This window comes from Silurus aristotelis (assembly GCF_946808225.1).
Source record: "Silurus aristotelis genome assembly, chromosome: 20".
In the NCBI taxonomy this organism is placed as follows: Eukaryota; Metazoa; Chordata; class Actinopteri; order Siluriformes; family Siluridae; genus Silurus; species Silurus aristotelis.
The window spans coordinates 9570287-9597914 of record NC_139593.1 but is presented as its reverse complement, the minus strand read 5'-3'; the positions used below and the strand labels follow the sequence as shown (position 1 = coordinate 9597914).

At 36.9% G+C, this 27628-nt stretch overlaps 1 protein-coding gene across 1 annotated transcript; it reads left to right on the top strand.

Moving 5' to 3' along the window:
* Positions 1 to 98: 98 nt before the first annotated feature.
* On the top strand, positions 99 to 13137 carry tm9sf2 (transmembrane 9 superfamily member 2). Its single transcript, XM_083522958.1, has 17 exons — positions 99 to 480; positions 2498 to 2565; positions 3273 to 3366; positions 4609 to 4733; positions 4860 to 4989; positions 5105 to 5229; positions 5317 to 5428; positions 6050 to 6129; positions 6300 to 6408; positions 7326 to 7458; positions 7608 to 7727; positions 8030 to 8087; positions 8718 to 8877; positions 9064 to 9215; positions 9679 to 9790; positions 10457 to 10628; positions 11679 to 13137. Exons 1-17 carry the CDS (start codon positions 322 to 324, stop codon positions 11744 to 11746), a joined length of 1977 nt encoding a protein of 658 aa, XP_083379084.1. The 5' UTR covers positions 99 to 321; the 3' UTR covers positions 11747 to 13137.
* The last annotated feature ends 14491 nt before the right edge of the window (positions 13138 to 27628 follow it).

Genomic DNA, 27628 nt, shown 5'->3' with positions numbered 1-27628 from the left:
CTACCCATTTTCCGCCATGTTTAGATTTCCCGTCTTCCTATTTGTCAGTCAGGAGTACGACTGACCAATCCATGGTTTTGTACCTGAGCACGAGACTCCACGAGCCAATCAGAGTGGCGGGGCAGGGTTAAAACCGGAATACGGGTAGGAGAATAAACGCAGGCAACTAGTCACGTCTAGAAAAGTGGGTTACGCAGGCAGGCAGTTCCGCTCCGAGTGACCCGCGCGGGCCGACGCCGGATGATCCGTTTCTGAGTCCCGGCGCTGTTTGATAAGGCTTTACACTGCTGGATGAGGTGTTAGCACGTCGACCGAGGCACGATGGTGGGATTTCTGCGAGTCCGTTTGGTGGCGGCGGCGGCGATGTCCGTACTCCTGCTCTCCCTGCAGGATGCTGCGGCTTTCTATCTTCCGGGTTTGGCTCCAGTCAGCTTCTGTGAAAATTCCCAGGAGGCAAAAGACGCTCAGAGGGAATGCCAGGTGAGTCTCCCTGGATTATTTACTCGTGTTTTTTAACGGTTATAATGCTATATAACGAGTGTCTCGTTCTTCACTTAAACCCTTTTAGCATTATCTTGCTAGCTAGCGAACTAGCTCTGTTAGCTAACAAACTGGCAGTTCAAACATGGCGATAATATCATTCGCAGCGGTTAGATTCGTATTCCTGGTGGTTTAAGCACCATAATATAATTAAAAGGACGCGTATTTGGGTCCTGGAGTCATTTTAGTGATCTTTTATATTTCTATATATTTTTTCTTTACTCCCTGTGATAACACGCCGAGAAACCGGGCTGTGTCCCAATCGACTTCCTGTTTCTTATTCATACACACGGAGAGAAGCCTCACTCTGCCTCCTTCCTAGTGCACTTCAGACGTGTCATGGGGTAATTTAGGACGCCGCCTTGGCTCCTGTGACAGCCCCGGGGTGACTTGGCCCATTTAAGTACAATATTTACAGATGGAAAAGTGCTCTTCAATAATGGTTCGTTATAACAGTCATTATTATTAAGAACAGTATTTTGATATGGTTTTTATTCATTTATTATAATAATAAATCCCACTTTTCTGCTAAACGTATGTGGAAGTCTGACCATCACACCCAGATGTGGCTCTTCACCAAATTGTTATCACAAAGCTGGAGTGCTCACAATGTCTCTGTATGCTGAAGTTACCTTCTCTGTAATTATGAGGCACAAATCCATTCCTCTATGATAATCCCAAGATCTACAAAGCTCCATGGTTTGTCAGGTCCTCAAGACCTTGTGTAGCTAAATGATCACACGTTCCAGTGAAAAGCCTTCCCAGAAAAGTGAAGCATTTCAGAACAGCAAATCTGGAATCGGGTGAATAAGCACTTATATCTGTGATTGCCAGGTGCACACGATATCAAGATATCAATTCTGCGACGGTCTGGGATTCGTGTAAGATCTGTGACTGATCGCCACAGTTTTCTGACAATGTGCCTCATCCGATCTAATGTCCTAGTCCAATACAGCTTATTGGGTTTGTGGCTCCTGGAAACTGCAGATGTACTGACAGTGTAAGGAAATATTTCATTCGAAATCTTAGTGTGAGCTTCAACAGCACAAGAAGAAAAAAGCCCCCATTATGAAGCTGATCTAGACTTGAACAAATGGCAGAAGGAATGGGACCTGCACAAAGAAATGTTAAAAGAGTACTAAAAGAAATGTTTCTTATAGTTTCAAATCAAGGCATGACCAGGTCGTCTACACTCAGGGCTGACTTGGCCACTAAAGGTTTACTCATAGGTTTCTACTGATGGGTGAAGCTCCTCCCTTGTGTCACTAATGTCAAACTCCCTTGACAATTAAACACATGGTGTTGGACTGTAACTTTTACGATACTGTTGGGAAACGATTTTACACACAAACATGTTTACGATGGATTTTTTTAATAATGTATCCCCTGAATGTGTTTACATTCTTTTGTCTCATGTGAAGCTGGAATTTCTTACATAGTAATTTAAATGCAATGGATTTGATGATTACACATGTCATGTTTATAGCCTTGAAACGAACATGATGTTAATGCTTAACAAACTAACAAACGGGGGGACAGGTTTGTTAAATTCGTCTCCGTTACATCACTTTGTTTTTTCCTATAATACATTTATTATAACATCAATTTTCACCTGTGTCTTTTTTTTTCCTGTCCGTTTGTAGTGCTGTCAAATTCTTATCATCACATTGTTGTTCCTTCGCCAGCTTCTGCTTTGTTTCTTTCACAGTTAGATAAGGCTTGTCTCGCTAACCGGAATGAGGAAAGTGTAAACGTCCTCCGTACTGTAGAATTAACAGTTTCTGGTTGCCCGAGTTTCATTCCTTAAAACAAAGCATCTAAATAAACATCTCTCTCCTGCAATGCGTCGTCTTATCAGTGCACGTTTTCAGTGTTTATAAAGATGTTGCTTCAGATTTTTGGGAATTTGACTGTCTGCATAACCTGATGTTCTTTTTGTTCTTATCTGCTTTTGCAGGATAAAATCGAGCTGTTTGTGAACAGACTGGATTCGGTGGAGTCGGTTTTGCCGTATGAATACACAGCGTGAGTATAAAAAACAAAACAAAAAAAGTCTGACCTGCTTCGTCACATTGTTACGCACTGTGGTATGCGCTGCATCACCTGCTTGGAAAGGATTTCCTGTTCATCGCATTTTAGTGAATCTTTTTTACACGCCCGTCACTCCACAGCGTGGTAGAGCAGCGTGACGTAAGGTTTTCTCGATCGTTTGGGTGGAGCAGTTTGGCCAGTTTTTCCTGTGTCTTTTCAATGGCGAAAACCAGTCAGCAAGTGTCAGGAGTGTTAGTGCTTAAGAGACGGGGAGAGCATGGAGAAATGTAACGCCTCCAGATGAATGCGAGTATGAGGTGCAGGACTGAGGAGGGATTGTCCCGACATGAACACTAAGCTCTTTAAGACCTTTCTGTGCCTCCGTGGAACTCCAATAAATAAATGTGGGCTGTACCAACTTCACTTTTTACTCCGCCTCCGTCATCATTAAGGTTTTTTATATATATATATATATATATATATATATATATATATATATATATATATATATATATATATATATATATATATATATATATATATATATAAAAATGCAATACATCTGACTGGAATTGCCTCAGATAATTAATATTGGAAAATTATGTAATGCACAACACACCAAACATTAATGTCTTATAACCTTAAAAACTCTGCTTCCTGACTGCCTTTATTTATTTATTTTGACCTTTTATGGAACTCAGGTTTGACTTCTGCACTGTGGATGCTGAAAAGCGGCCATCGGAAAACTTGGGCCAGGTGCTTTTCGGAGAGAGAATTGAGCCATCGCCTTACAAGGTAATAAACACACACACACACACACACACACACACACACATGCACTTTTTCTTATCATGCAGGGATCTGCACACTGCATTAATTTAGTATCTGTGACAAAACCTGCATTCATTCTTTTCACTTTTCCACTCTCACTCGCCAGCCATTAAAATAAAGTATTGTTCATGTTCAAATGGATGAACAGTCAATTACAGGTTGTGAAGAGAAACTTCTTGTTTGACCTTCAAGAAATTGTTTTAGTAAAGCGCTTATCTATTAAATCAAGGTTTATGTAGCGTGCTTGTGTGGAATGAGTACGTTGTGAAGTCACTGATTTTGGTGTAAAGAAGACCTGAAAATTATACTTGAGTAAAAGTAGCAGTATCCTACTGCAAAACGGCCTCCATTACATGTCAAAAAGTCACCAATTTCATTAAAAGTCTTGGAGTATCTGATTTAAACAGCACACAGTGTATTTGACTCATATTGAACGTAGGCTCATAGATGCACTAGTCCTAAACACCAACACCACATGTTAGTAAAAAAGCCAAAAAGAAAGTGATTTGTGAGGTTTTAATTTCTAAAATACAAATCAAATCGTATACCTCAACATTGCAAGATGAACACAACATTCCAGAATGAAACAAAGATCAAACAAGGTAAAAAAAAAAATAAGACACGGTATTAAATCAATATTCAATATCTAACATAACAAATAAAATTGCAGCATCATGTCACCAAATAAAGCCGTCAGTATTTAATCGATAAATTAAACGAAATAAATGAGCGATATTTTATTCAACTTCAACAAAAGCTAGTTGAGTATTTGCTTATTGTAGTAAAGTTGCTTGTAATTTTGATACTCAGTAAATCTAGAAAGTAGCCAAAAATTACTTAAGTACAGAAGTGAAGTACATTAAAATTACATTTATTTACGAGAACATTAAATAATTGTTTTAATAATTTTTTTCGTGCTCTAATACTCAAAATCCAAGCAGATGAAGTGACATTTTCACAAATCCGATTTCACACCAAAAGGCTTCTCAATTCACCCCTGGACTCTGTGACCTCTGTCTGAAAGTTCAGTCAGTGGATGAGGTTAATCACCCAAGTGCACAACAATAAATAATAATGGACTTACTCAGTGCCATGTCTTTAAATTGTAGCCTTGTGTCTCTTGAAACTGTGTGTGTGGGTTTGTGTGCATTTTCGGTTCTGCATTCGAACATTTTGACACTGAAAACTTTATTTTATGTTTTACAGTTTTCGTTTAAGGTGAAAGAGACGTGTAAACATGTGTGCACCAAAAAGTACACCAATATTGCACAGGACAAAGCCAACCTGGATTTCCTGAAGAAAGGCATGCTCCTTAACTACCAGCATCACTGGTAAGTCCTCTTTTCATCCTCCATTCCTTTTCGCTTTTCTTTTCTTTTTTTTTCTAAACGCAACACATCACCACTAGATGGCCAACTGATTCTTTTCACGTTTTTTTTTTTTTGTGCCTCCTGCAGGATTGTGGATAACATGCCCGTGACCTGGTGCTACGACGTGGAGGACAACCAGAAATTCTGTAACCCCGGATTTCCTATAGGGTGCTACGTCACGGATACCGGCTTGGCCAAGGATGCCTGTGTCGTCAACGTGAGATCCTCAGTTTGTCATTAGTACTGAACACCAGCTTGGTTGATTGTAGTGCTTGATCTCATTACTGCAGTAGGTGCTGATTGTTTGTTTTGTTTTTTCTTTTTGTGTGCAGTCAGAGTTCAATGACAAAGACACCTTCTACATCTTCAACCATGTCGACATCACTATCTTTTACCACAACGTGGAGAATGGGGCTCCTGACTCCAGACTGGTCGCTGCCAAGATGGAGCCAAAGAGGTACTTTTGTCCCTAATGCGCACCAAGACTTACTTTGAGTAATAGCTGCTAACAGGTGCATTTTGTTGTATTCGTTGTGTCATTTAGCTATAAACAAACCAATCCAGATGCTCCAGACTGCACAGGGCCACCCATGAGTCTTTACAACAAGCACGATGGAGAGATCAGCATCCCCTACACCTACAGTATACAGTTCAAGGTCAGTTTGATGTACTTAAGCCTGAACTGATCTTTCCTCAAGCTTGACACAAGGTTAAAACCAATTCTGGTATGTCTGAAGGACTGCATAAAAGTTTTTCTTGCAGGTTGATCGATGGTGGATTTGACCGATTCCAGTAGATATGTTGGATCGATAGTTTTTAAAATGGATACTGGATTAAAAAAACGAATACTTCATGGAAAATAGTAGACATTTTTTCCACAAAAAAAAAATATTGAATCATAAAAATGAATATATGATTTATATTAATAAATATTGAAGAAAACAAGACATGCATTAAAACTGAACCAAAAAGTAACCCTCCAAATAAAAACAGTTACAATGAATAAGAAAAAAGACACTTAAATAAACACCACGTGGCCTCAGGGATTTACCTCTAGATGCCGCTAACGTACTGTATAATGCAACCTGGAAAAACTATTAGTATGGATTTTTGCCAATGGTTTCGGCAATCACCTATCTGATAAACCGATTAATTGGACGACCTCTAGGCTTCAGAGCAAGATTTGGCATTATAAAAAGCAAATAAGGATTTCATTTTGCTCTTCTGTTTGATCTGTCATGTCTAATCAGACTTTTTTGTTGTTTTTTTGGTTCTAGGAGGAGCCGAACATTCGTTGGGCCTCTCGGTGGGATTATATTTTGGAGTCCATGCCACACACCAACATCCAATGGTTTAGGTGAGACCACACAAACATTACACTCATACAGACTTTGCTTCATACATACACACACAATACTTGTAAAATAACCGTGCACGATTGAACAAATAGAAATAAAAACAAAAAAAATGAGTGTTTGTATTTACAGTCTGTTTGATTTCATTTAATTTCTGTGTGTTTGGCTGCAGTATAATGAACTCCCTGGTCATCGTGCTCTTCCTGTCTGGTATGGTGGCTATGATCATGCTGCGCACACTGCACAAGGACATCGCCCGATACAACCAGATGGACTCAGTGGTCAGTTTGGCATCTCACAACACTGTAGACACTACAATTGATGCTATGATACACACACTGTTTGTTATCGTAACAGAGCTGATGCCGAGTCGGAATGAGTGGGCAATGAGTGGTTACATATCAAGAAAACATCCTGAATAGAGGAGCAAATCAGAAGAGAGAATTCAACAGTGCTGTAGAATAAATTTGGATTAATAAGCAGTATAAGTACTGTCTCAGTTGTTTTAAGAAATCTTCAGACCGAGATTATTTTTGTTTAAATTACTCTTTTGACTAGAGGTTGACTGATTTTTCAGACACCAGTAGCTATGTTGGATTGTACATGCCGAATAATCAACCCGATAATTTTTAAAATGGATACTAGTTTAAAAAAAACAAAACACTCCATCTAAAATAGTACTGAACTTTATTATATATATATATATATATATAAAAAAAACGTATTGAAATGTGCTAACTGAAATAAATAGGAATATATTTATTATATTATTGAGTATTGAGCAAATAAACTCCAAATAAAATTAGTTGCATTCAAAATGAATAAAAAAGACACTTTAAATAAACAGTATGTGGTGTCAGTGATTCGCCTCTAGAGGCCGTATAATGCAACCCGGAAAAACTACCAGTATGGATTTTTGCAGATAGTTTCAGCAATCATCTATCGGTGTCCAATTAATCGGTCGACCTCTGCTTTTAACATTCTGTCTCTCTGATGTTAAGACTTTCTTTCCTTGTCTTTCTCTCTTTTTAACACACACAAGCTCCAAACTCATCAAGCAGCCCCCCCCCCCTCCCTTCATGTCCTTTAACCCTTATTCGATGTGTGAACCACAAACCAAAGCCACATCCAGATCTCTATACCTTGTTTGTCATACATGACCTCAATTGTCACGTCTTTGTGTGTGTTCTCTTATCAGGAGGATGCTCAGGAGGAGTTTGGCTGGAAGCTGGTGCATGGTGATGTGTTCCGCCCACCACGTAAAGGAATGCTCCTGTCTGTTTTCCTTGGGTCGGGCACGCAGATCTTTATCATGACGTTCGTCACACTGTGTAAGTGCAAACCCACCTGCCCTTACACTCATTTAAAGTTGTAAGAAAGTGACCTTGAGTCATCACTCATATATCAAACAAACAAACAAAATCAATTATTAATCATTAGAATGTTTTATTACGATGAGTTTTTTTCTCTCTCTCTCTAGTTTTTGCGTGTCTAGGTTTCCTGTCCCCGGCTAATCGTGGCGCTCTGATGACGTGCGCTGTGGTGCTTTGGGTGTTGCTGGGAACACCGGCTGGTTACATCGCTGCCCGATTGTACAAGTGTGAGTACTCATTTGAGACACTAATCCCTCACCTTTGATCTCAGAGTTCTGTTAAAACCGTGTGCTGGTCATTATTACTAATTATTGTCAGAAGGGGCCCCACAAACACACAGGAGAGACCTAAAAAAATAATAATACAACAGAGTGACACTATTTAAATTGTTTTCTCCTTTTTTTTTTTTTTTTAAACAACATTTGCGTGCATTGTGCTAATTGGATATTTTTTAAATCAGAAAACAATCTGAAATGAAATGATGTTTCATGTGTACTGATGTGAGTGTATGTGTGTTTGATGTGGGCAGCGTTCGGAGGTGAGAAGTGGAAGACCAATGTGCTGCTCACATCATTCCTCTGCCCTGGGTGAGTTTTTTTTCTTTGCACTTTATACATCCTTTTGGATTTATTGCTTGATAAATATTAGGGATGGTAGATTCACAGATTCGCATTGGTGCATCAGCATGAAAGTGTAATGCATCGATAAAAAAAAAAATGAGCATCAGATAGTTGGCATTTGTATAGCAATGCATCGTTTTTTAAAAATTTGCTTCGGCAAAAACTATATTTCTACTCGCTAAACTGTTTCTCGAGCACGTTCTCTCAGCTCCACGGTTACAACGTGATTATGACGTATCGCAACACTACAGGGACCGAGGCGTGTCCTGAGAGTCACATAGAATACAGATTAACATGGCAGAGGTAGAGCTGCATTTTCCTGGAGACAGAGCAGGAAAGGAACATCTGGTTTTATTTCATCTTGGGTCTGTTTGTTAAAGGGCTATGTGTTAGAAGTATTGATGATTTGCTTCCTGTCGGAACCAAAGAAATATAATTTTTTAAATCTGTATCGTATCGTTGGCTATGCATCAAGATGTGAAACGCTTCGACCTCAGTTATGGACTTGCAAATCTTTAATAAATAAACATTTTCAACCCCTTGCTTTTTGTCATTTGTTTTGAATGCTAAAATTTGAACCTTCTTTTCCTCCTGCAGTGTGGTGTTTGCTGATTTCTTCCTGATGAATCTGATTCTGTGGGGAGAGGGCTCATCAGCAGCCATGCCCTTTGGTACTCTGGTGGCCATCTTGGCTCTGTGGTTCTGCATCTCTGTCCCTCTGACCTTTGTGGGCGCCTACTTTGGCTTTAAGAAAGCTGTGAGTGCATTGAATGCTGCTACAAAGCTAGTTACATGATTTTAAATGTAAACCTATTTTAAATGTTAAAGCTCCCAGGTTCTACTTGGAACGTCTTGAAGCGCTGGTGAAGTTTGCACCTCTGCATGGGCTTTTTTTTTTGTGTATGTGTGTTTGTTAATTGTTAGTTGTTTCTATGTGACGTAGGGCATCGAACACCCCGTGCGCACCAATCAGATTCCTCGGCAGATTCCAGAGCAATCCTTTTACACCAAACCTCTCCCAGGCATCGTGATGGGCGGAATCCTGCCCTTCGGATGCATCTTCATTCAGCTGTTCTTCATCCTTAATAGCATCTGGTGAGTTGACAGTAGAAGACTGAGCTCCAAAAGGGTCCATTAACTTATTAGAGGAAATCATCAATAAAGATGATTTTAAAACCCGTTACAGTGTATTTATGATTGTGGTACTTTTTTGAGCCAAGTGCACAAACCTGCCATGGCTTGAATTTGATTATTTCAAAATTAAATATACATAGAATTTGGTGAAAATGTTTGATTTGGCTACTAGTCATAGAGTTTAAACAAAGCTGAAATGCTGAAAATAGCCCAGATTTGTACAGCTCAGGATGCAAGTATGTAGCGTTAATATAAGAGTTTAGGCTGATTGTATACTCAGCTCACATTCTAGCGAACCAGTGCTGATTTACTGACTTAAAGCATTAATGACTTAAAGCACTTTCTATGTCGCTCTGGATATGGGCGCCTGTTATATGCCATATATGTAACCTGATCATCTTTTGTGTGTGCACTTTGTCTCCAGGTCCCATCAAATGTACTACATGTTTGGCTTCCTTTTCCTTGTCTTCATCATCCTGGTGATCACCTGCTCTGAGGCCACCATCCTGCTCTGCTACTTCCACCTTTGTGCTGAGGTTAACAGAACACACATGTGCGCGCACACACAAAAATCACATGGGGACTCAACACAAATGGAGCTCTGTGTTCTGTTTGAGATTGACTGAACAATACAGGTTTTTTCATAGCACACTTCTGGGTGAATTTAAATGCTTTTCTAGAAGCTCTTATGCACCCAGGGAAAAAGTGAACTAAGATCGCCCACTAAAGTAGAGTGCAGAGAGCAAAAAAACATACCGCACCTGGTCCATAAAAGAGGCTGATCAGTAAATAAAACAGACATGCAGATGAAATATTGTAAAATGTATCTACTACTGCAACTACTCACTTGTCATTTTTCCACATTCACAACTATGTAACAGTACAAAATACAAAAAAAAGTGATAAATGTGATGGTGGTTATTTATTTTTTTTATTTTTTTAGCAAAAGCAATGTTCTTATTAATAATACTGGACTCTTTAAACCCCATGTTATCCAAGGTTGTAAATGAATCAGTTATTACTATACTGTAAAACCCCCTTAATTACAAAATGTTAACTTGCCCCCAATATCTCCCACCCACTAACAGTTGCCATGATGAAGAGATAATCAGTGTTACTCACTTCACCGCTCATAATGTTATGCCCGAACGGCGTATACAGTTGCAGGATATTGACGCTGTTGTTTATTTTGTGTTGGTCAGGATTACCACTGGCAGTGGCGCTCGTTCCTCACCAGCGGTTTCACAGCAGTGTATTTCCTGGTGTACGCCGTGCACTACTTTTTCTCCAAGCTGCAGATCACTGGGCTGGCCAGCACCATCCTTTACTTTGGCTACACCATGATCATGGCCTTGATCTTCTTCCTCTTCACAGGTGTGTGTGTGTGTGTGTGTGTGTGTGTGTGTGAGTGAGTGAGTTTAACTTTGTGGTGAAAATACTCAGCTTCAGGGTGGAAACATTTTCCCACTCCGTTATTGATTATATTCCTATAACAGCACACTCTATCCTTACATAATTCATATCTCAGAGACTTTAGATCAGTGCTCCCCAAACTTTATTTCTGTAAGGGCCACATCGATTTTCCTTTCTTTTAATGTCAGATTGTAACAAAATTAACATAGGCTGGAGTGACTCAGTATTGTTGTGAAGATGTTATGATTTTAAATGTATTTATTATGCCTCCTGATGCTAGATTAGTTTATTATTTTGTTCTGCACCATATAGACAAATGAGCAATACTTTTCAAGAGATATACAGCCTATTTAAAAAAAAAGCATTATTACAGTCATAATGACATTTTTTTCATATTAATTGTTAAAGAAATAAAATATTTTACTTATGCATATTCATGTGGTTGGTGGGTGAACCTAACAAATAATTGACCGTGGATTTTACCGATGGCTTGGATCGTACTTACCGATAACCGATTAATCTACCGATAGTTTTTTTTTAAATGAAAACTGGATTTAAACAAAAAAAAGTGTAAAAAAAAAAAAAAAAAGTACTGAATTTTATATAAAAAAATAATAATAATAATTACTGAGTCATGAAACTATGCTTAAGGAAATAAATATGAATATATTCATTGAATTACAGAATTATATAATTAATTAATTGTAAATAATATACAATATTGCGTTCTTCGTGCAGCGTGCCATCTCGTGTAAAAAAAAAAATAAATAATCAAAAATAAAAACAGTACGTGGCATCAATGATTATCCTCTCGAGGCGGACTGGACAGCCGGAAAAACTATCAGTATGGATTTTTGCTAATAGTCGATAGTTTCATTAACTATCGGTGCCTCGACCGCTATTAATAACTAAGGGACATTTTTTTTTGTTTGAAAGCCAGCCTTTTATTATTAAATACAGATATGATATTAGTAAAATCTTTAATCGAAGCTGAACTTTTCCTCTTCACAGGAACGATCGGATTCTTTGCCTGTTTTTGGTTTGTGACCAAAATCTACAGTGTGGTGAAGGTGGACTGATTTCGACCAATCAGAGCCTGGACTGTACTCGTCTCTGTAGGAGAGATAAGAGCGCTGTCGTAGACGCCCCGGTGCCTGGGCTCACTAACAACTCAAACTAAGTTCTACAGATCTTAAGCTTCCATTGGAGTGTATGTGTGTTTAAAAGAAAAAAAAAAAAAAGTGATTTGTGTGTGATTTCACACATGCTTATAAAAGCGCTCGTTATAGATAGCAACATGCTGCAACCCAGAACACACAAACCACATCTTTGTTTTGTTTTGTTTGTTTTTCTCTCCTTTCTTTCCCTCGAACATTGATTTCAAATTGACATGTAAATATCACACTTCTCCCTTTTCGCTAATGTTAAAGTGCATCAGGTGCAGGTGTAGGTAGCTGACATGTGTTCCGGTGTTAGAAGTATGACTTTGTAAATATATTTCTTTTTTTTTCTCTCAAATACTAAAACCTGTTTAAAAAAGAGAGAGAATGCAGTAAAGGAGCTGCAGCTTTCTTTGAATTTGTGATGGGAGGGAATGGGGTGATTTCTTTGAAATAATTTGTGTGTGTGTGTGTGTGTGAGTGTGAGTGCTTTCAACCCACTGGCTTTCCTTGCTTTTTATTTATCTCATCATTTTTAATTCGCACTGTTTGACTATTGATTTATACCTCAGTGCTTTCTTTGTGCCTCATCATTTAGAGGAAAGAATAAAGATGTGCTTCACTGTAATACATCAACACTGCTACAGATGAGTACCAAGTACATGAGCTTTATCAAAGTACTTTCAAAAACCTTGAAAGTTTTTTTTTTGTTTCTCTTTTGTTGTGGGTGAATGTTTCTTTAAGAGCCCTGGTTATATTTGTAAATGAGCCTGATCTACTCTTCCGTCTGTTGAGTTCTGGTTTGATGCATGCACAGGAGCTGACCAGGTATCAGCAGTCCAACAGATGTTCAGTACATAGTAAATAATTCTTTCTTTCTTTTCATCTTATCGTCATAATCGTGCGCATTAATTCGGGTGGGTGGTTTAGTTGGGGGTTCAAAGGCTCCGTTGATGTGTAGAAATACGTGGATGGACCGATTTTTCACAGCAACACCATGTACATAGTCACACTATGTAAGCAGATAAGTTAGATAGGTTTGACACTGATCAGAAGTGATTCTTCACTGATTTGAAGGAATTGCACGGGGGGGGGGGGGGGGGGTGAATAATGGAAATAAAGAAAAGATTTCTCTTGTCCTAAAAAATCTGACTTTTTCACTGATTCACTGTATCTCATACATTAAGCATCGAGTTCTTTGTGCACTTGAGTGTTAATATGTGGATCAGTGCTTTAGGTTTAGTTCACCTACTATTCTGTATGATGCATTTCAGATTTTTCATTTGCATTAAATATAAATTTACACTCTTTCCGAAAGGATCATTAGTATTGGTTCCAGCCTTATGTATTTTTCAGATTTATAAAAGTGGCCAGGTTGCGCAAGAGACGTCGCTGAAGCGTCTCTCCAGAAATGATTTATTAGGCTCAACTGTGAACTCTGACTCTGATGGAGCTAGAACGGGCTTTTGTAAAATTTTTGCGCCGTGTTGTGTCTAGGGTTGCAAAATGTTTGGAATTTTCAAAGCTGAAATAAACCTAGACAAAATTTCAGGTTAGCAAATAAAAGGAAACTTAAATGTAGTTGAAAAAAGAAACATCTTGCAGGATAATCTTGGTTAAAACAACCAGATTTTGTGCAATTTTTGTTACATTTCTCCCCTGCACATTAATCAATCACATGCACATATGCACACTGAGGCCACGCCCCCTACATACTCTGCTTTCCTTCATAACAGCTTTCCTTCAATCCTGCACACAAAATTGTCAAAAAAAAAATGTCCATCTTGGTGAGTATTGATGTCAATTACCCAAATATAACAGATTTGTTTCAACTTCTTTGTGCTGTGTGTAGGAGATTGTGCAACAAAATTATACTAACAATTCAAGTCTGATATTTAAATCTGATTCCGATGATCAGACTGATAAATCAAAGTGCTGCAACAATCAACTTTTTGGATTTTTCGTATATTATACTTTTTATTTGTTGTTTTGCATATAACTAAATAAAAGGGTATGTATGTATACGAGTTTACTAAAAAAATGCGAAAGCCACATATTGAGTTTAATTGAGTCTTTAAATTTGACATCTTATATCACTGATAGTGGCTGCTTTTTGAGAAGTGCATTGGAGATTTCAGCTTTTAACAAATTCACCCCTGCTGGGTTGTTTCTCCAAAAAAAAAAAAAAAAAAAAAATCTTTTAAGTATGCATAGTAAAGCAATTTGTGTAAATCAACATTTGTATTGTTTTTAATGATAATTGCAGATGACAAGTTGACAACCATGCTTTAAAATACAATACAACATTGTTTTGACAATTTTTGTTTCCAAAAAAACAATACACATTTTGTTCGGTTATGAAGATAAGCATTTATAACAGGGGCCACCAGGGGGCACCAGGTAGCCCGCAAGGACCACATGAGTAGCCCGCAGGTCTTTTCTAAAAATAGCTGTTTCCTACTTTGTTAAATCATTGATGATAATTATTATGAGAAATCATTAACATGATCAGTGTCTTCCCATAGATGAATATAATTAATAATATCTAATAAAAGGTCAATTGAGTGTATCATTGATATTGTATCATAATTTAATGATGTATTCATAAATTGTATACAGTATACATACATTGAAAACAAGCATTTAAACGTAGTAAAGTCGCAGTAAATCACGTTTGAAAACAAGTTACTGTTGTATAAAAATGCTATAAAAAGACAATAGAACAGAGAAATGCAACAAACTAATTGGCCTGATTAAAAAAAAAAATAATAATCAAGTGTACGAATGCATAAGCATTCGCTGAAAAAACACCAGTAATTATACAGTATTATACTGTATTTAGTTTTTGTTCGCACCGGTATAATTGAATTCATCACATGTCCTAAACAGCTGATTGTGCAACCTGATGCTCGCGAGTCACGACATAACAGATTAGATTAGATTAGATTCAACTTTATTGTCATTGTGCAGGGTACATGTACAGAGCCAATGTAATGCAGTGCGATTGTCCTGAAGTTACAAACAGTTTACACAACAGCATGTTATTAAACGATACCATTCTCACGTGATGAGGATTATACAGTTTTCACCTTCATCCCTGATTTGGGACGCGCACTTTTTTCCTGCTGCTGGTTGAACTGTACTTTTCGCCATTTCGCAAGCGGCTTTGATCTTGCCGCCACACTGACTCGAGTAACTTGAGCACGAATTTCATTATCGATTAGATGTTGCAGTCCTAATATAAGTTTGTATAGGATAGTTTATAATACATTATAAAATATTTAATTCGATAAATTATTAATTACACTAATTAAAATATACAAATATATAGGTTTTTAACCTACCCGCTTGGATTTTATTTATTTAATTCTTTTGCCTGAATACCCATAGTCACTAAAATAACTACATTCATCATGTACACATACATTGTTACATGAGTAGGTTTATCAAACCCTTTTCAGTGAGTCTTTGGATAAGCAGACAGAAGAAACAGGGGGTAGAATCCAAGCAGGTGGGTTTAAAAAGCAAATAATTACATTCCTGTGTTTATACTGCCATCTACAGGAATCTTCGGATCAGTGAAGCATTTGACCGAACTTTCCGTGTTTCAAGCGCCACCTACAGGAACCACGACGCTACTGTCAGCTTGCACAGTGGGGTCGGAATTGCGCACAACAGATGTGCGCATCATGGCGGATTCTTGTGCTGATTTAAAACTTGTCGCATAAGTAAAACAACAAAATGTTTAAAAATAATTGTAATTAAAGAAATGACGTCGTAAATAATAAATGTGTGTTGCGTTGAAGGTTTTAATGTCGCCTCTTTTATATTTATTTATATTCGTAATAATGTTTTTGCATTAAAAATTGCATTATTAACATTAACATTAGCGTTAACACTGCACTGCATTAATCACGTGTTAATAAAACTAGTGCCGTTAAAATACATTTGCGTTAACACGGTATTTACGTCATCATTTTGACAGCCCTTTTGTTTATATATATAATTTTTTTTCTCAGCTGACAGATTCGCCAAATAAAGCAAATTGTTTGACTACTTTATTATGAAGTGATTGGAAAATAAATTGTAGCTCTGTTAATTTTCCAAGTAAACCTTGGAACGACCACCACATCTGAAGAAAATGTCCTGATAGCTTCGTCTCATTTCTATCGTCATCCAACATTTACAATATTAATATAAAGGATTTTAACAGCAACGTGCTAGTTAGCTACATTATTATTCTCAATTGTAAACTTTTTTACACTTGCTATCCATTTTCCTGTTGTTGCCTAGCAACAGTATTCTCATGACTTTAACCATGTAAACAGCCTCCATAAATCAAAAGCACAATTTCATTTCCTGGTCTGCTAGCTTAAGTTGTGTTGCCGTGGCGACTGTGAATAGGATTAGTTCTGTATTTGAATGAATAGTTACTGTGGTAGTGTTGAGTTAGTTTAATGTCTTTAGTTCGCTCAGACGGATCTCCTGGGATCGCTTTGGGGTCAGCATTTCTGTCGTGGGACCTTTTATAAGCTCAATAATGGAACCAAATAAAGAGCAAAAGAGTAATGAATTGAGATGAAAAAGAAAAAAAAAACAGCACTGCTTTGTGGCATAATCTTCACCTAGACCTGGACACAGTGTTGGATGTTCTGTCATAAATCAATAACACACACTTTTAACCAGGTCTGATATTGAAGTTGTCTTGCTCGTGAAGCTTGTTTTCTGAATAGTATTGCGATACCCGGTTCATTTTTGAGTGGATCTTTAAGTATTTGCTCAAGAGAGTAATAACACTCTTAACTTGGATGTTGGTTCTGACCCTATAAAGTCCCCCTGGAAAGTCCTGGAAGTATCAGAAGACAAGATCTTAACTCGCCAAAAGGCTAATGATCTCTTCAAGTAGTCATGTTGAACACAGCTGATCCTGCAGAGCAAAAAAACCCCTTATTATTCTCCTTTAAACACCTCAGCTGTGAGTCAGTACGCTGACAGCATGCCTGTGGAGTGTGTGTGTGTGTGTGTGTGTGTGTGTGTGTGTGTGTGTGTGTGTGTGTGTGTGTGTGTGTGTGTGAGAGAGTGTGTTCCTTGTTGAAGTTCCAGATGGCAACTTTACTCACTCTTTTGTTGTGTGGCCTTCCTTTCAAAAATAAAAGAGAAAACAGGGGGAAAAAAAAGACGTTTTACTGCATGGAATTGGATTGGTCTGAATCTGAATGAAATTGTAACAGCCTTAAAAAAAAAAAAAAAAAAAAAAAAAACGCCTGGCGGTCCGTAATGATATTCCTTCAGCATCCCAATATGTGCAACGGCAAAAGGAATTCCAGTGTTATGGATGTGAGTCATAAACGAACACACTGATTAGCAAGACTGAGGCAGTGTGTGAATTGGATGATGTCACTGAAATGACACAGTTCAGAGATCCTTTCTGAAGCAGGACATTTTTTTTTGTTTTTAATTAAAAATGTAAAAAACATTGCTTTTCTTTATTATAACCTATATTATTGATTATAATGATTCTATAATTATACCTGATTTTCAATTTCCTTCCAGAGATACTCATAACCCCAGGGCCTGGATTGACTGAACTTGTTGACCTGTTTGACGTAGTGGGAAAATTGTGTGCGTTACTTTTCATCTTTCTTTTCTGCTTAACGGTTTTAAGCGACGATGTGAAGCATATTTACGAGCTTCGGTTTCATGTCACGGTGTTTGAGGATTGTATCTATTGCTTTCTTCATCTTCGTCATCCCGCCGCTCTATAGACTCATCCTATTGTGTGTGAGTCAGCTGCTGCTGGGAAATGAAGAAGGAGGAAGCATTAACACCCCCACACACTCCTATTCACTACAAATGAGCATCTGGAGCCGTTTCTTTCTTTTTCTTTTCTTTTTTTTTTGTTGTTACTCTGATCTGGCACTCTTAAGTAGCTGATTTCAGATCAGCTGAGAGAATAACATCAGCTAACCTTTGTTTGAAAGGATTTTTTTGCTATGTGTGTGTGTGTGTTTGTGTGTGTGTGTGTGTGTTGTAATCCTCCCTATTAGCGGCATGTTTGGCCTGGGATTCGTATACCCACACACTTGAATGAGTAAGAAACTATTCATTGGATCAAATGAGTGAGCGATTTCCTTTAAGTGTGGCTCAATGGAAGAGGACCTGAGCGGAACCACCAGCAAACAAGGCCAGTCAGGTCAGGGGCTCTGGTTCGCATGGACTTAGTTCAGGATTTATTTATTTGAGGGATGCATTCATCCGAGGCAGCTAACAAGTGATGCAAAATCCAACCCAAGCATGTAAGACTCCTGCTCCATGGTGGCAGTTCTGTGTTAGCAGAAAATTCCACTAATTTTAGTATAACCACTAATTTAAACTCTCCAAGGAATCCTGAGCAATTTGAGCAAGACCAATAAACCTTGGACAGAATCCAATCTAAGCATGTCAGGTAGCTTAAAAGTTCATTGTTTTGCCCTTGCATTTTTTTAAGGAACCTTTTCAACCCCCTTTGGGGATTTCCACCGACAAGCGATGAACCCTTATCATCAAGCTGCCACTGGACGGTCAGACCCTCGAGGACCACTTGAGCAAAAGCTTTATTTCAACAGACCACTTTCCTACACACGTAGCTTAAATTCTGCTTAAGCACTTTACTCATCAGTTGAGCATTTACAGTCTTACTCAAGTGGCTCCTCAAGAGGCTTATTGAACAGCGAGTAACGCAGGAGTTTTGGGATTTAAATATTCTGGTGACCAGGACGGAACTAATAAATCTTTTGCCTCTAATTAATGATGAGCTGATGGGGAGAAAGAAAGAAAGAAAGAAAGATGGATAGATAGATAGATAGATAGATAGATAGATAGATAGATAGATAGATAGATAGATAGATAGATAGATAGATAGATAGATAGATAGATAGATAGATAGATAGATAGATAGATAGATAGAAAATGAAAGAATAAAAGAAAGTACAAAAGAATGAAAATACATGAGACAAGAAAGATTTTATTGTTAAGATTTTTATCCTTTTTTTTATGTTACTTTACTCTCTAATTTTTTTATTTTATTTTATATTGTATTTCTTTTATGTTTACAAGTTGGACAAGTCAAAAAAGCATTAAACTACATTCCACTACGTCATATTCTGTGTATGTCATATTCTGTGTAAATGTGTATGTGACAAATAAAATTAGAATTTGAGAAAGTGCAAAAGAATAAAAGAATGAGATGAAGAAATATGCATTTTACTTGTCACGTGTACTTTGCAGTACAATGAAATTCTTTCTTTGCACATCCCACCGATGTTAGAAAGCACCCCTGTAGCACAGAGGGTTAGGGGCCTTGCTCATGGGCCCCTAGATTGGCAGCTTGGCGCTACTGGGGCTTGAACACTGACCTTTCAATCAATAACCCAGAGCCTTAACCAGAACCCGACCTCGAATGTACATTAAACACTTTGTTCGGAGATTTGATTTAGCATTAATGTATATCAGATAAAACTGAATCTGTTTTAGGAAAAAACGAACCCCAAAAAATGGGTTTGCACTGGTCACTGTCCATATATTTTACACCCAACAGTCCCATACAATTTTCTTTCAAAAAGTAGTGCCTGTGTTTGTGTCCCCCCCCAAAGATTAGTAGCCTCACCATGTCAGACCACAGTGTCTGGTGGAGAAACACCATTGGTGTGAACCTTGAGAAACTAAAAACACATACTTAGAAACTTTGGGACATGGAAAAGCAAAGATGCAGCAAAAAAAAAGGCTATTTGGTTTCACTTTTCATTAATTACTTCACTCAATCATGATTCGTGTGTGTGTGTGTGTGTGTGTGCGTGTGTGTGTGTGTGTGTGTGTGTGTGGTGTGTATAATGGTTATTCATGACTCATTAAATGCATCACACATCACAACATATAAAGAGAACAAAATACATGATCCTTAGTTAATATACTGTAGTCTCCTAAATTAATAGTAGATAAACAGCAATTGTTCATTTCTCCTCATCTGCGTTTGGAATGTTATGATGTGGCATGAAGAACAAGACTATCATCCCTCTTACTCCCTCATTCTTTTTTCCTCCTCACATCCACAGCAACTGCTCACTCATTTTCTTCCGGTCTCACAGGCTACTGGAGCGTTTGCTCCCAGCATGGTTCCCCAAAACATCCATCACTTTATCTGAGTTTTGATATGACCTGGTTCTCTCTCTTTCTCTCTCTCTCTCTCTCTCTCTCTCTCTCTCTCTCTCTCTCTCTCTCTCTCTCTCTCTTTCTCTCTTTCTCACTTACTCTCACCCTCTCTTCTTTAACCCCCGTTCTTTCACCTGGGAAAAGAGGGCAGTTGTGCTCCTGTGTCTCTAGGGGCAGTTCTGTCAGATTTACCCCAGCGGGGGTCTCTTTGTCCCCTTTCTCTGATTCTCAGTGGGGGCAGGGAATGGCGGCGGCTCTATGTCCGAGTCCATCCTGTCCCACAATGCCCCCGTGTCCATAACGGATCGGCCAATCTGCTTATTTGGCTTGCGCGAAGTCAATAAAGAAAGCAAAGCCACTTGGAAAAAAAAGTGACCCCTCATGGACGATGGGCCCCTCCCAAACACGTGTTTGTCCCTCCCTCAGAATGGTGCTTTCTTTCTTTTTCCTTTCTTCCTTTCCGTCGTTCTTTCTTTCTGTGTCAATAGGGAAGGCTGGGTAACGGTTATATACTGATGAAGAGGACGGTGTTGGTTAAGGTTGATTGGGACTGACACGCCACATCTGTTAGGGACGGGTCAGCATGTCAACTGCTGCTAGAAAGAAAGACTTCTAATAAAAAACTAAAATAGTGTTTACATTTTTTAGGTCAATCTGGTGTTTGGTTTGTATTGCAACATTTAAAAACACTTGAAACAAGGAGCAGTACTTGTAACTAGCAAGCTGTGGTTATTAAAAGTTGCCTTTAAGAGGGATTAGACCAGACTAAGACTCCTGAAGTTAATTAATCTGGTTTAATCCTGTTCTGAGGACTGACGCGCCATAATCCGGCCTAATGATCCCACTTTGAGAAGGGTGTGGAGAAGTCGGGGCTGCTTCTCTAGGGATAAGTTGTTTTTGATTACTCATTGGACATAACAGGCTTCACATTTAAATGATACTCCTGATTTAAATGAACATGCTGACCTAAGATCAATCACCACCACCACCACCACCACCACCATGTTCTGCATTATAAGATGGCCATGTAGGAACCAAAACATGGAACTGTACTGTACACACCTGTTGGTACAAGAACAGCCTGTATTATTAATGTGCAATATATTACTGTCATACTGATACTTAATTATTCTCATAGAGATGTATTTTTTTTACATGTATATCTTGTGCTTGTGTTAAATCTGTACATTGAAATAAAATTATAAAAATAAAAAAAAAGCCATTGTTTTTTACTAAAGGGTTATGCATATGATATATAGCTAATTAAAGTCATTAGATGAAGTCTACCAGATGAAGTGGTTTTGCTAAGCTGCTACTCTTTGGGCTGTTGAGCGAAGCCCTTAACCCTCTGTGCTCCAAGGGTGGTGGTGTATCATGGCTGACCCTGTGCTCTGAGCCCAGCTTCCTGACATTCCAGCTTCCTATGGGAAGAAATAACAATTTCCCTGTGGGATTAATAAAGTATTCTAAATTGAAATTCAATGATGACATTCAGATAAATGATTATATTAATTATTGATACAAATTCCTTTTTTTTTTTTTAAAAACCTGTAGTTGCATGGCTGCTCTTTTAATGTACTGCCAGGATCAATTACTATTTTCATGGCAGGATCAAGTCCGTAAAGTTTTATAATAATTGGATCTTACAGTATTTGTGTTTTTTGGTCAACAACAGCAGCGACATGAGGTTCTACGTATTTTCTGACTTAAAATTAAAAATAAAATAGCTATTCTAGAAATTTACTGTACAAAATTTGTTAATGAAGTACATTTATTAGGAAAATTTAATTAGAATGACTGAGTCTGGTTGTGACTATTATTATTTGTATAATAATAATAATAATAATAATAATAATAATAATAATAATAATAATAATAATAATAATAATAATAATAGTGAGTAAAAAAACCCTCAAATAGCCTGGTGAGGAAAACTGAATATTAATTGTAATGAAGTTAGAACTTATTATTTAACTTTAATAAATAAATTAATATGTTGTGTTGTGTTATAAGTCACATTAGTCACATTAGGGCATGTGGAGGAAAATTCCTGACATTTCCTCCATGATCCTAAATTCACAAAATACCAGCAGTAAAAACATCAGCGGGATTCCCGGTTTGCCTTCATTCTTTAATATAATTTATCGTTAGGCCTGCGTACTTGCTAAAACTATCCGTTTAATTACAGAGTGAATGTGAATGAGTGGGCTCTGATTGACTCAGTGGCCTAGTGGGAAGCGTGGCTGATGGGATTTAAGCTCCATTGAGGAGGCCACGGCTTCTACTTCTGCACAAAAGCAACAAAGGAACAAGAGGCCACGGAGGACTTCATTTAAACCCTCTTAGAAGCTGGATGACACACACACACACACACACACACACACACACACACACACACACACACACACACACACACACACACACACACACACACACACACTCACACACATGCACACTTAACTGGGCGTTTCTGAATTTAAAGCGTGTCAAAAACATCAAATCACGGTGCAGTCTGACTAATGGGAAAAAGGGTTGCTAAGTTTATTACATTTTGTTCTAAAGTTGATGGAGGGCTTTTTGCTCCCTTTAATAAGAATTATGGAATTATAAACCTCATGTATTTTTCATGATGATAATTATATTACTCTTTGGTTACAATTAACAACCATTAACATAGTCAACATTGATTGCCAATTAAACATTTCTTGTACAAATTTATAGAATTAAGAATATTCAATTCTAAATGAGTGAACTGGAAAACGTTTTTATTAATGATGCAAACTTTGTAGAATGTTTGTAATTTACTGTGGAAAAAATCTAGATATAACTGGAAAATGTTGATCTGGATTACTTAATTTATGAACTTCGATGCACACAGAATACAAGATACACTGTTTTATATCAACTAAGACAAATAATAAGTCTTTCCGTTCATATTTTTTAAGCAAGTACACTAGAGTTATTACAGTTTGTGAGTGGACACTGAACAGGTTCATTAAGGGCAAATATTTAAGGATTTGATTAAACATTTGTTTAATTTGAAATAATGAAGTGTAAGAAACATGTGTAGGTTTGAATGCCACTCCGATGACAATGTTTTGGTCATAAAGCTATGCATGTTTAGCACACATGTAAAATCACAATATTTATTTAAACATTTTTTAGCATTTCCCAATTCCACACTTCACATTCCTACAACATCTTAACATTTCCAATATTCCAAATTTTACTCCTAACCCAGCTTCACCATCAAAGCTTTTTGTAACTTATCTGAATAATTCATCATTTGTAATGTCTTTTTTGTTGTCTTCTGTGACTTTATGAATTGTATCATCCCCCCCCCCTTCTTTTTGTCTATTTATCTTTGATGCTGTACCTCGTTTTGCCAAACCGACACTTTAAAATACTATTTATACACAAACATGCCTTAAAGCAAACAGTGAAACAATGAAAGCATGATTATGGACTTCCTCTTGTGACGCGGCTTTGATCTTTAACAATATGAGCAGTAAACACCCACACAGACACGTCCTTGTTTCTAACACTCGTTATAGTGAAACATCAAAAACAGCTAGAGCTAAAAGTGTGTTTATGTGATACCACTGTGCTCACCCGTGCTGTCTTTATCTATGCGGCATATGCACTTTAATAGGAACACCTGCATCCCTGCTGGTTCATGCAGTTATACAACCAGCCAATCATGTTACAGCAGTGTGATGCATGTAAACACATAAGATACAGTCAAAAGCCTCAGGTAATATACACATTAAGTATCAGACTGAGGAAGAAAAGCTCTGTGAGCTCTGTGCCGTTTACAATAGAATGCTTTTTAATGCCAAATGGGCCGATTTGGGTTTTTTTTAAGAAACTGCTGATCTCCTGGAATTTCTCTACGTTTGCACAGAATGGTGCAGAAAACAAAAAACATCCAGTGAACATGCAGTTCAACATGTGGAAACACTGTGTGGATGAGAGGTCAGAGGAGATTGTTCTAAACACAAATGTCATTCAAATAATCACTCTTTTCAAACATCAAACTTTGTGTCAGATCGAACAGCTTCAGAAAACCACATCAGGTTCCACTACTGTCTGCCCTGACAGGACTCTAATGCTACACTGGTTAATATCTCACCTGACTGTTTCTCATTTCACTACTTTTGCTTCTGAACAAGTCGCAGTAATTGTTTTATATTAAGCAAAATTTGAGATTATTTAATGGCTTCATATTCACCATAAATATCATTATTTTGACAATAAAATAGAGCTTCTCAAGCATTCCTCATGTAGTATAGGTTCCTTTTTATTTAAATACAATGTGTTAGTGATTTCGAAGTTTTCTTAGACTGTATATGATATATGTATATGTATATGTAATATATATGTATATTTCTTAGACTTAGAAATGATTAGAGTTTTTGCAGTATTCCAAACGAATGTCGGATGTTCTTATTTGTTATTTGTATACATGCACTCGAAGTGTTTTAAAGATCCGAATTGGACTAATTATCAGACAGTACGCTTTAATGATTATCCTGTTGGTAACAAGTGTTACAGGTTACATTATTATTCCACTGATGCTAATGGTTCATCCTTAATACTTTTTACACAACCATTAACTAATGCTCCAATTGGTTTTCAGATGCAATTACATTAGCTGTTAGAAGATGAGGATGTGCCTGCTCAGTGGTTAAAGCATTGGACTTGGATCTGAAGGTTCTGAGTTCTGCACCACCAAGCTACCACTGTTGTCTTTGAGCAAAATGTAATTCAGAAATAATAATGATTTAAGTTACCTTTTGTTTATTAGTTTGCCAACTTTGAAATTAATTAATTAAATTCCAGAATAATTCACTTGAATCTATTTTTTTCTTAATTAACACATTATTATTATTAACATTATTGTTCCAATACTTTTCATTGACAGTGTATGTCAATGTACCTTTAAGTCAAGTCAAGTTCATTTCTATAGCGCTTTTCACAACAGACATTTTCTCAAAGCAGTTTTACAGAATTGAACAGTGAAGGTGAACGATGTGTATTTATCCCTGATGAGCAGCCGTGGCGAGTGTGGAAAGGAAAAACTCCCTTAGATGTTACGAGGAAGAAACCTTGAGAGGAACCAGACTCAAAGCGAAAACCCATCCTCATTTGGGTGACATCAAGTGTATTATTTATTTACTTAAATAACCATTAATATGGAATATACATAGCAGATTTATAATTAAATTTGTATTATCTTGGGTAATAATAAACTTCCAGTAAACAAACAACAATCAAACAAAAAACATACAGTTGGGCTGCAGTTTTTGACGTGCTCTAAATAAAAGTTGCTTATTAAAAACAAGGTTTAGAGAAGTGTCTTAGTTTTCTATTACATCTTATTATCTTTAATGATTTGCTCTGTTTGGGACGTATGGGTTATACGTATTATTATTTAAACACTATACAGTAGTTCACATAGGAACTGAAGCTTTTCTTAGTTCTACACTGGCATTGTTTAATAACTTTGTTTCCTTATTGGATTACACTGGATTACAACCTATTACTGTGTATTATTATTATTATTATTATTATTATTATTATTATTATTATTATTATTATTATTATTATTATTATTATAATTATAATTATTATTACTATTGTATGACAATAGTTATGCATAAAAACATCTTGTCTTGTCTTGTGTATGTTTGAATAGTTGCTCCTATGAGGGTGATGTTTTAGTGAGCAGCTTGGCTAAGCGTGCATTATTGATTGTTAACACAGGCGTTATGTGTGGATAATGGTGCTCTGAAAACTGTGAAACTCTTTTGTTCTTCTACTCCATCACCTGTTAGCTAAAGATGCCTGGCGGATGAGAGCCTCCATGGCCACAAAGCGCCCCGGGCCATGTGTCGTCCATCTTGGTAAATCCTGCCTCTGGAGGCATTGTTCCCTGACCTTCGACCTTTTCAAACCCATTTTGAACAAGACGGCAATGAGGGAAGCGGAATGCCTGGGAAAAGGTGGATGTTTGTGGGTGTAGGATGGGTTGGCTGGGGGTGTTTGTTGATCTGATCAGGGTTAAATAGCAACAAGTTGTGCAGGAATATAATCCTGGACCTCTATTTATCAAGCCTATGTAACAGTGTGAAGGAAAAAAAAAGTGTGATGATCCTTTGTCCCTCTATTTTACGAACAGGCTCAGTTTCTTACTTAAATGTCCTGATGGCACTATTAATAAATAAAGTCTATACTGTAAAGCTGTCTATAAGGTCTGTCATGTTTTCTGGCATGGGGAGGTTGATATAAAGTTGACGTGAATAAACATATAGTACCAGTTAGAAAAAAACAAGCAGCTGTTTACATATCATTTGGAGAGAAATCGTTTAGAAATAGTAATAATTTATCAAACATATGAATTTTTTTCAGGACTTACTTGAAAAGCAGCCATGCGCTCAGCATGTGTGAATTTCTTCAGCATTGTACAAAAGCATCCCAGGTGGCTCCTGATGAAACTCATGGGTATGCCAGGAATGCGCAGAGCTCTCACCATGTCTACTCAGAAATATGAGCTCTCTGAATTGATTTGATTAGATTTTTATATTAGCAAATATAATATATATATATTATATTTATATATAAAATATATATATATATATATATATTTTATATACACTGTATATAAAAATATGAATATTTTTTAATAGATTTTCTTTGTTTATTTATGATGGTAATATATATATATATATATATATATATATATATATATATATATATATATATATATATATATATATATATATATTACCATCATAAATAAACAAAGAAAATCTATTAAAAAATATTCATATTTTTATATACAGTGTATAATTAGCTTTATGTTTGATATATAAACAAAAATCTTATAATATACTGTATATAAATATATACGTGCACATTTTATACATTTTATAAAACACTCATAAATCTAACCAAATCTGTCGAATCAGTCAAATTTTAATCTAATAAAATATACAGATTTTCCTTTTCTTCCAAATTTTCAAATAACTTTTTGTATACAAATTTCAGACAAAGAAAAAATGTACCAATTCACATCTCACTGCTGATAACTGGATTAGGACACGTCTCCAGATTAACTTTTCTCTCTGACTACGAGAGCACAAAGCCTGAGAAGCTTTACGCCTGAGTGCTCGCTTGAGGATGCTGAAAGGGGTTTGACTCATCCTGGCTCTCGTAAACAGTTTTTTTTTTTGTTTTTTTTGTTTTTTTACATGTTTTTGTGTCAAATAGAAGCTTTTTAACACTAATCTCTATCTACTGTATATGAGCACATGTTAAATACTGTACACCACATTTTCATCACATTTATAATGGATACTGAATCCTGTCAGTGTGATAAATCTGACCTGATCGAAAACTTTGTCACATCAAAACATTTGTATTAAAACTGGAATTCTTGATTTGGAAAACTTGGATTATATATATATATATATATATATATATATATATATATATATATATATATATATATATATATAGCGTAACCACCCTAGAAAAACATGTTGAAATTCTGTTTAAGGTAATTATATGTATGCTGTACATGTAGTGAATGCAGATTGGACTGGAGTTTTC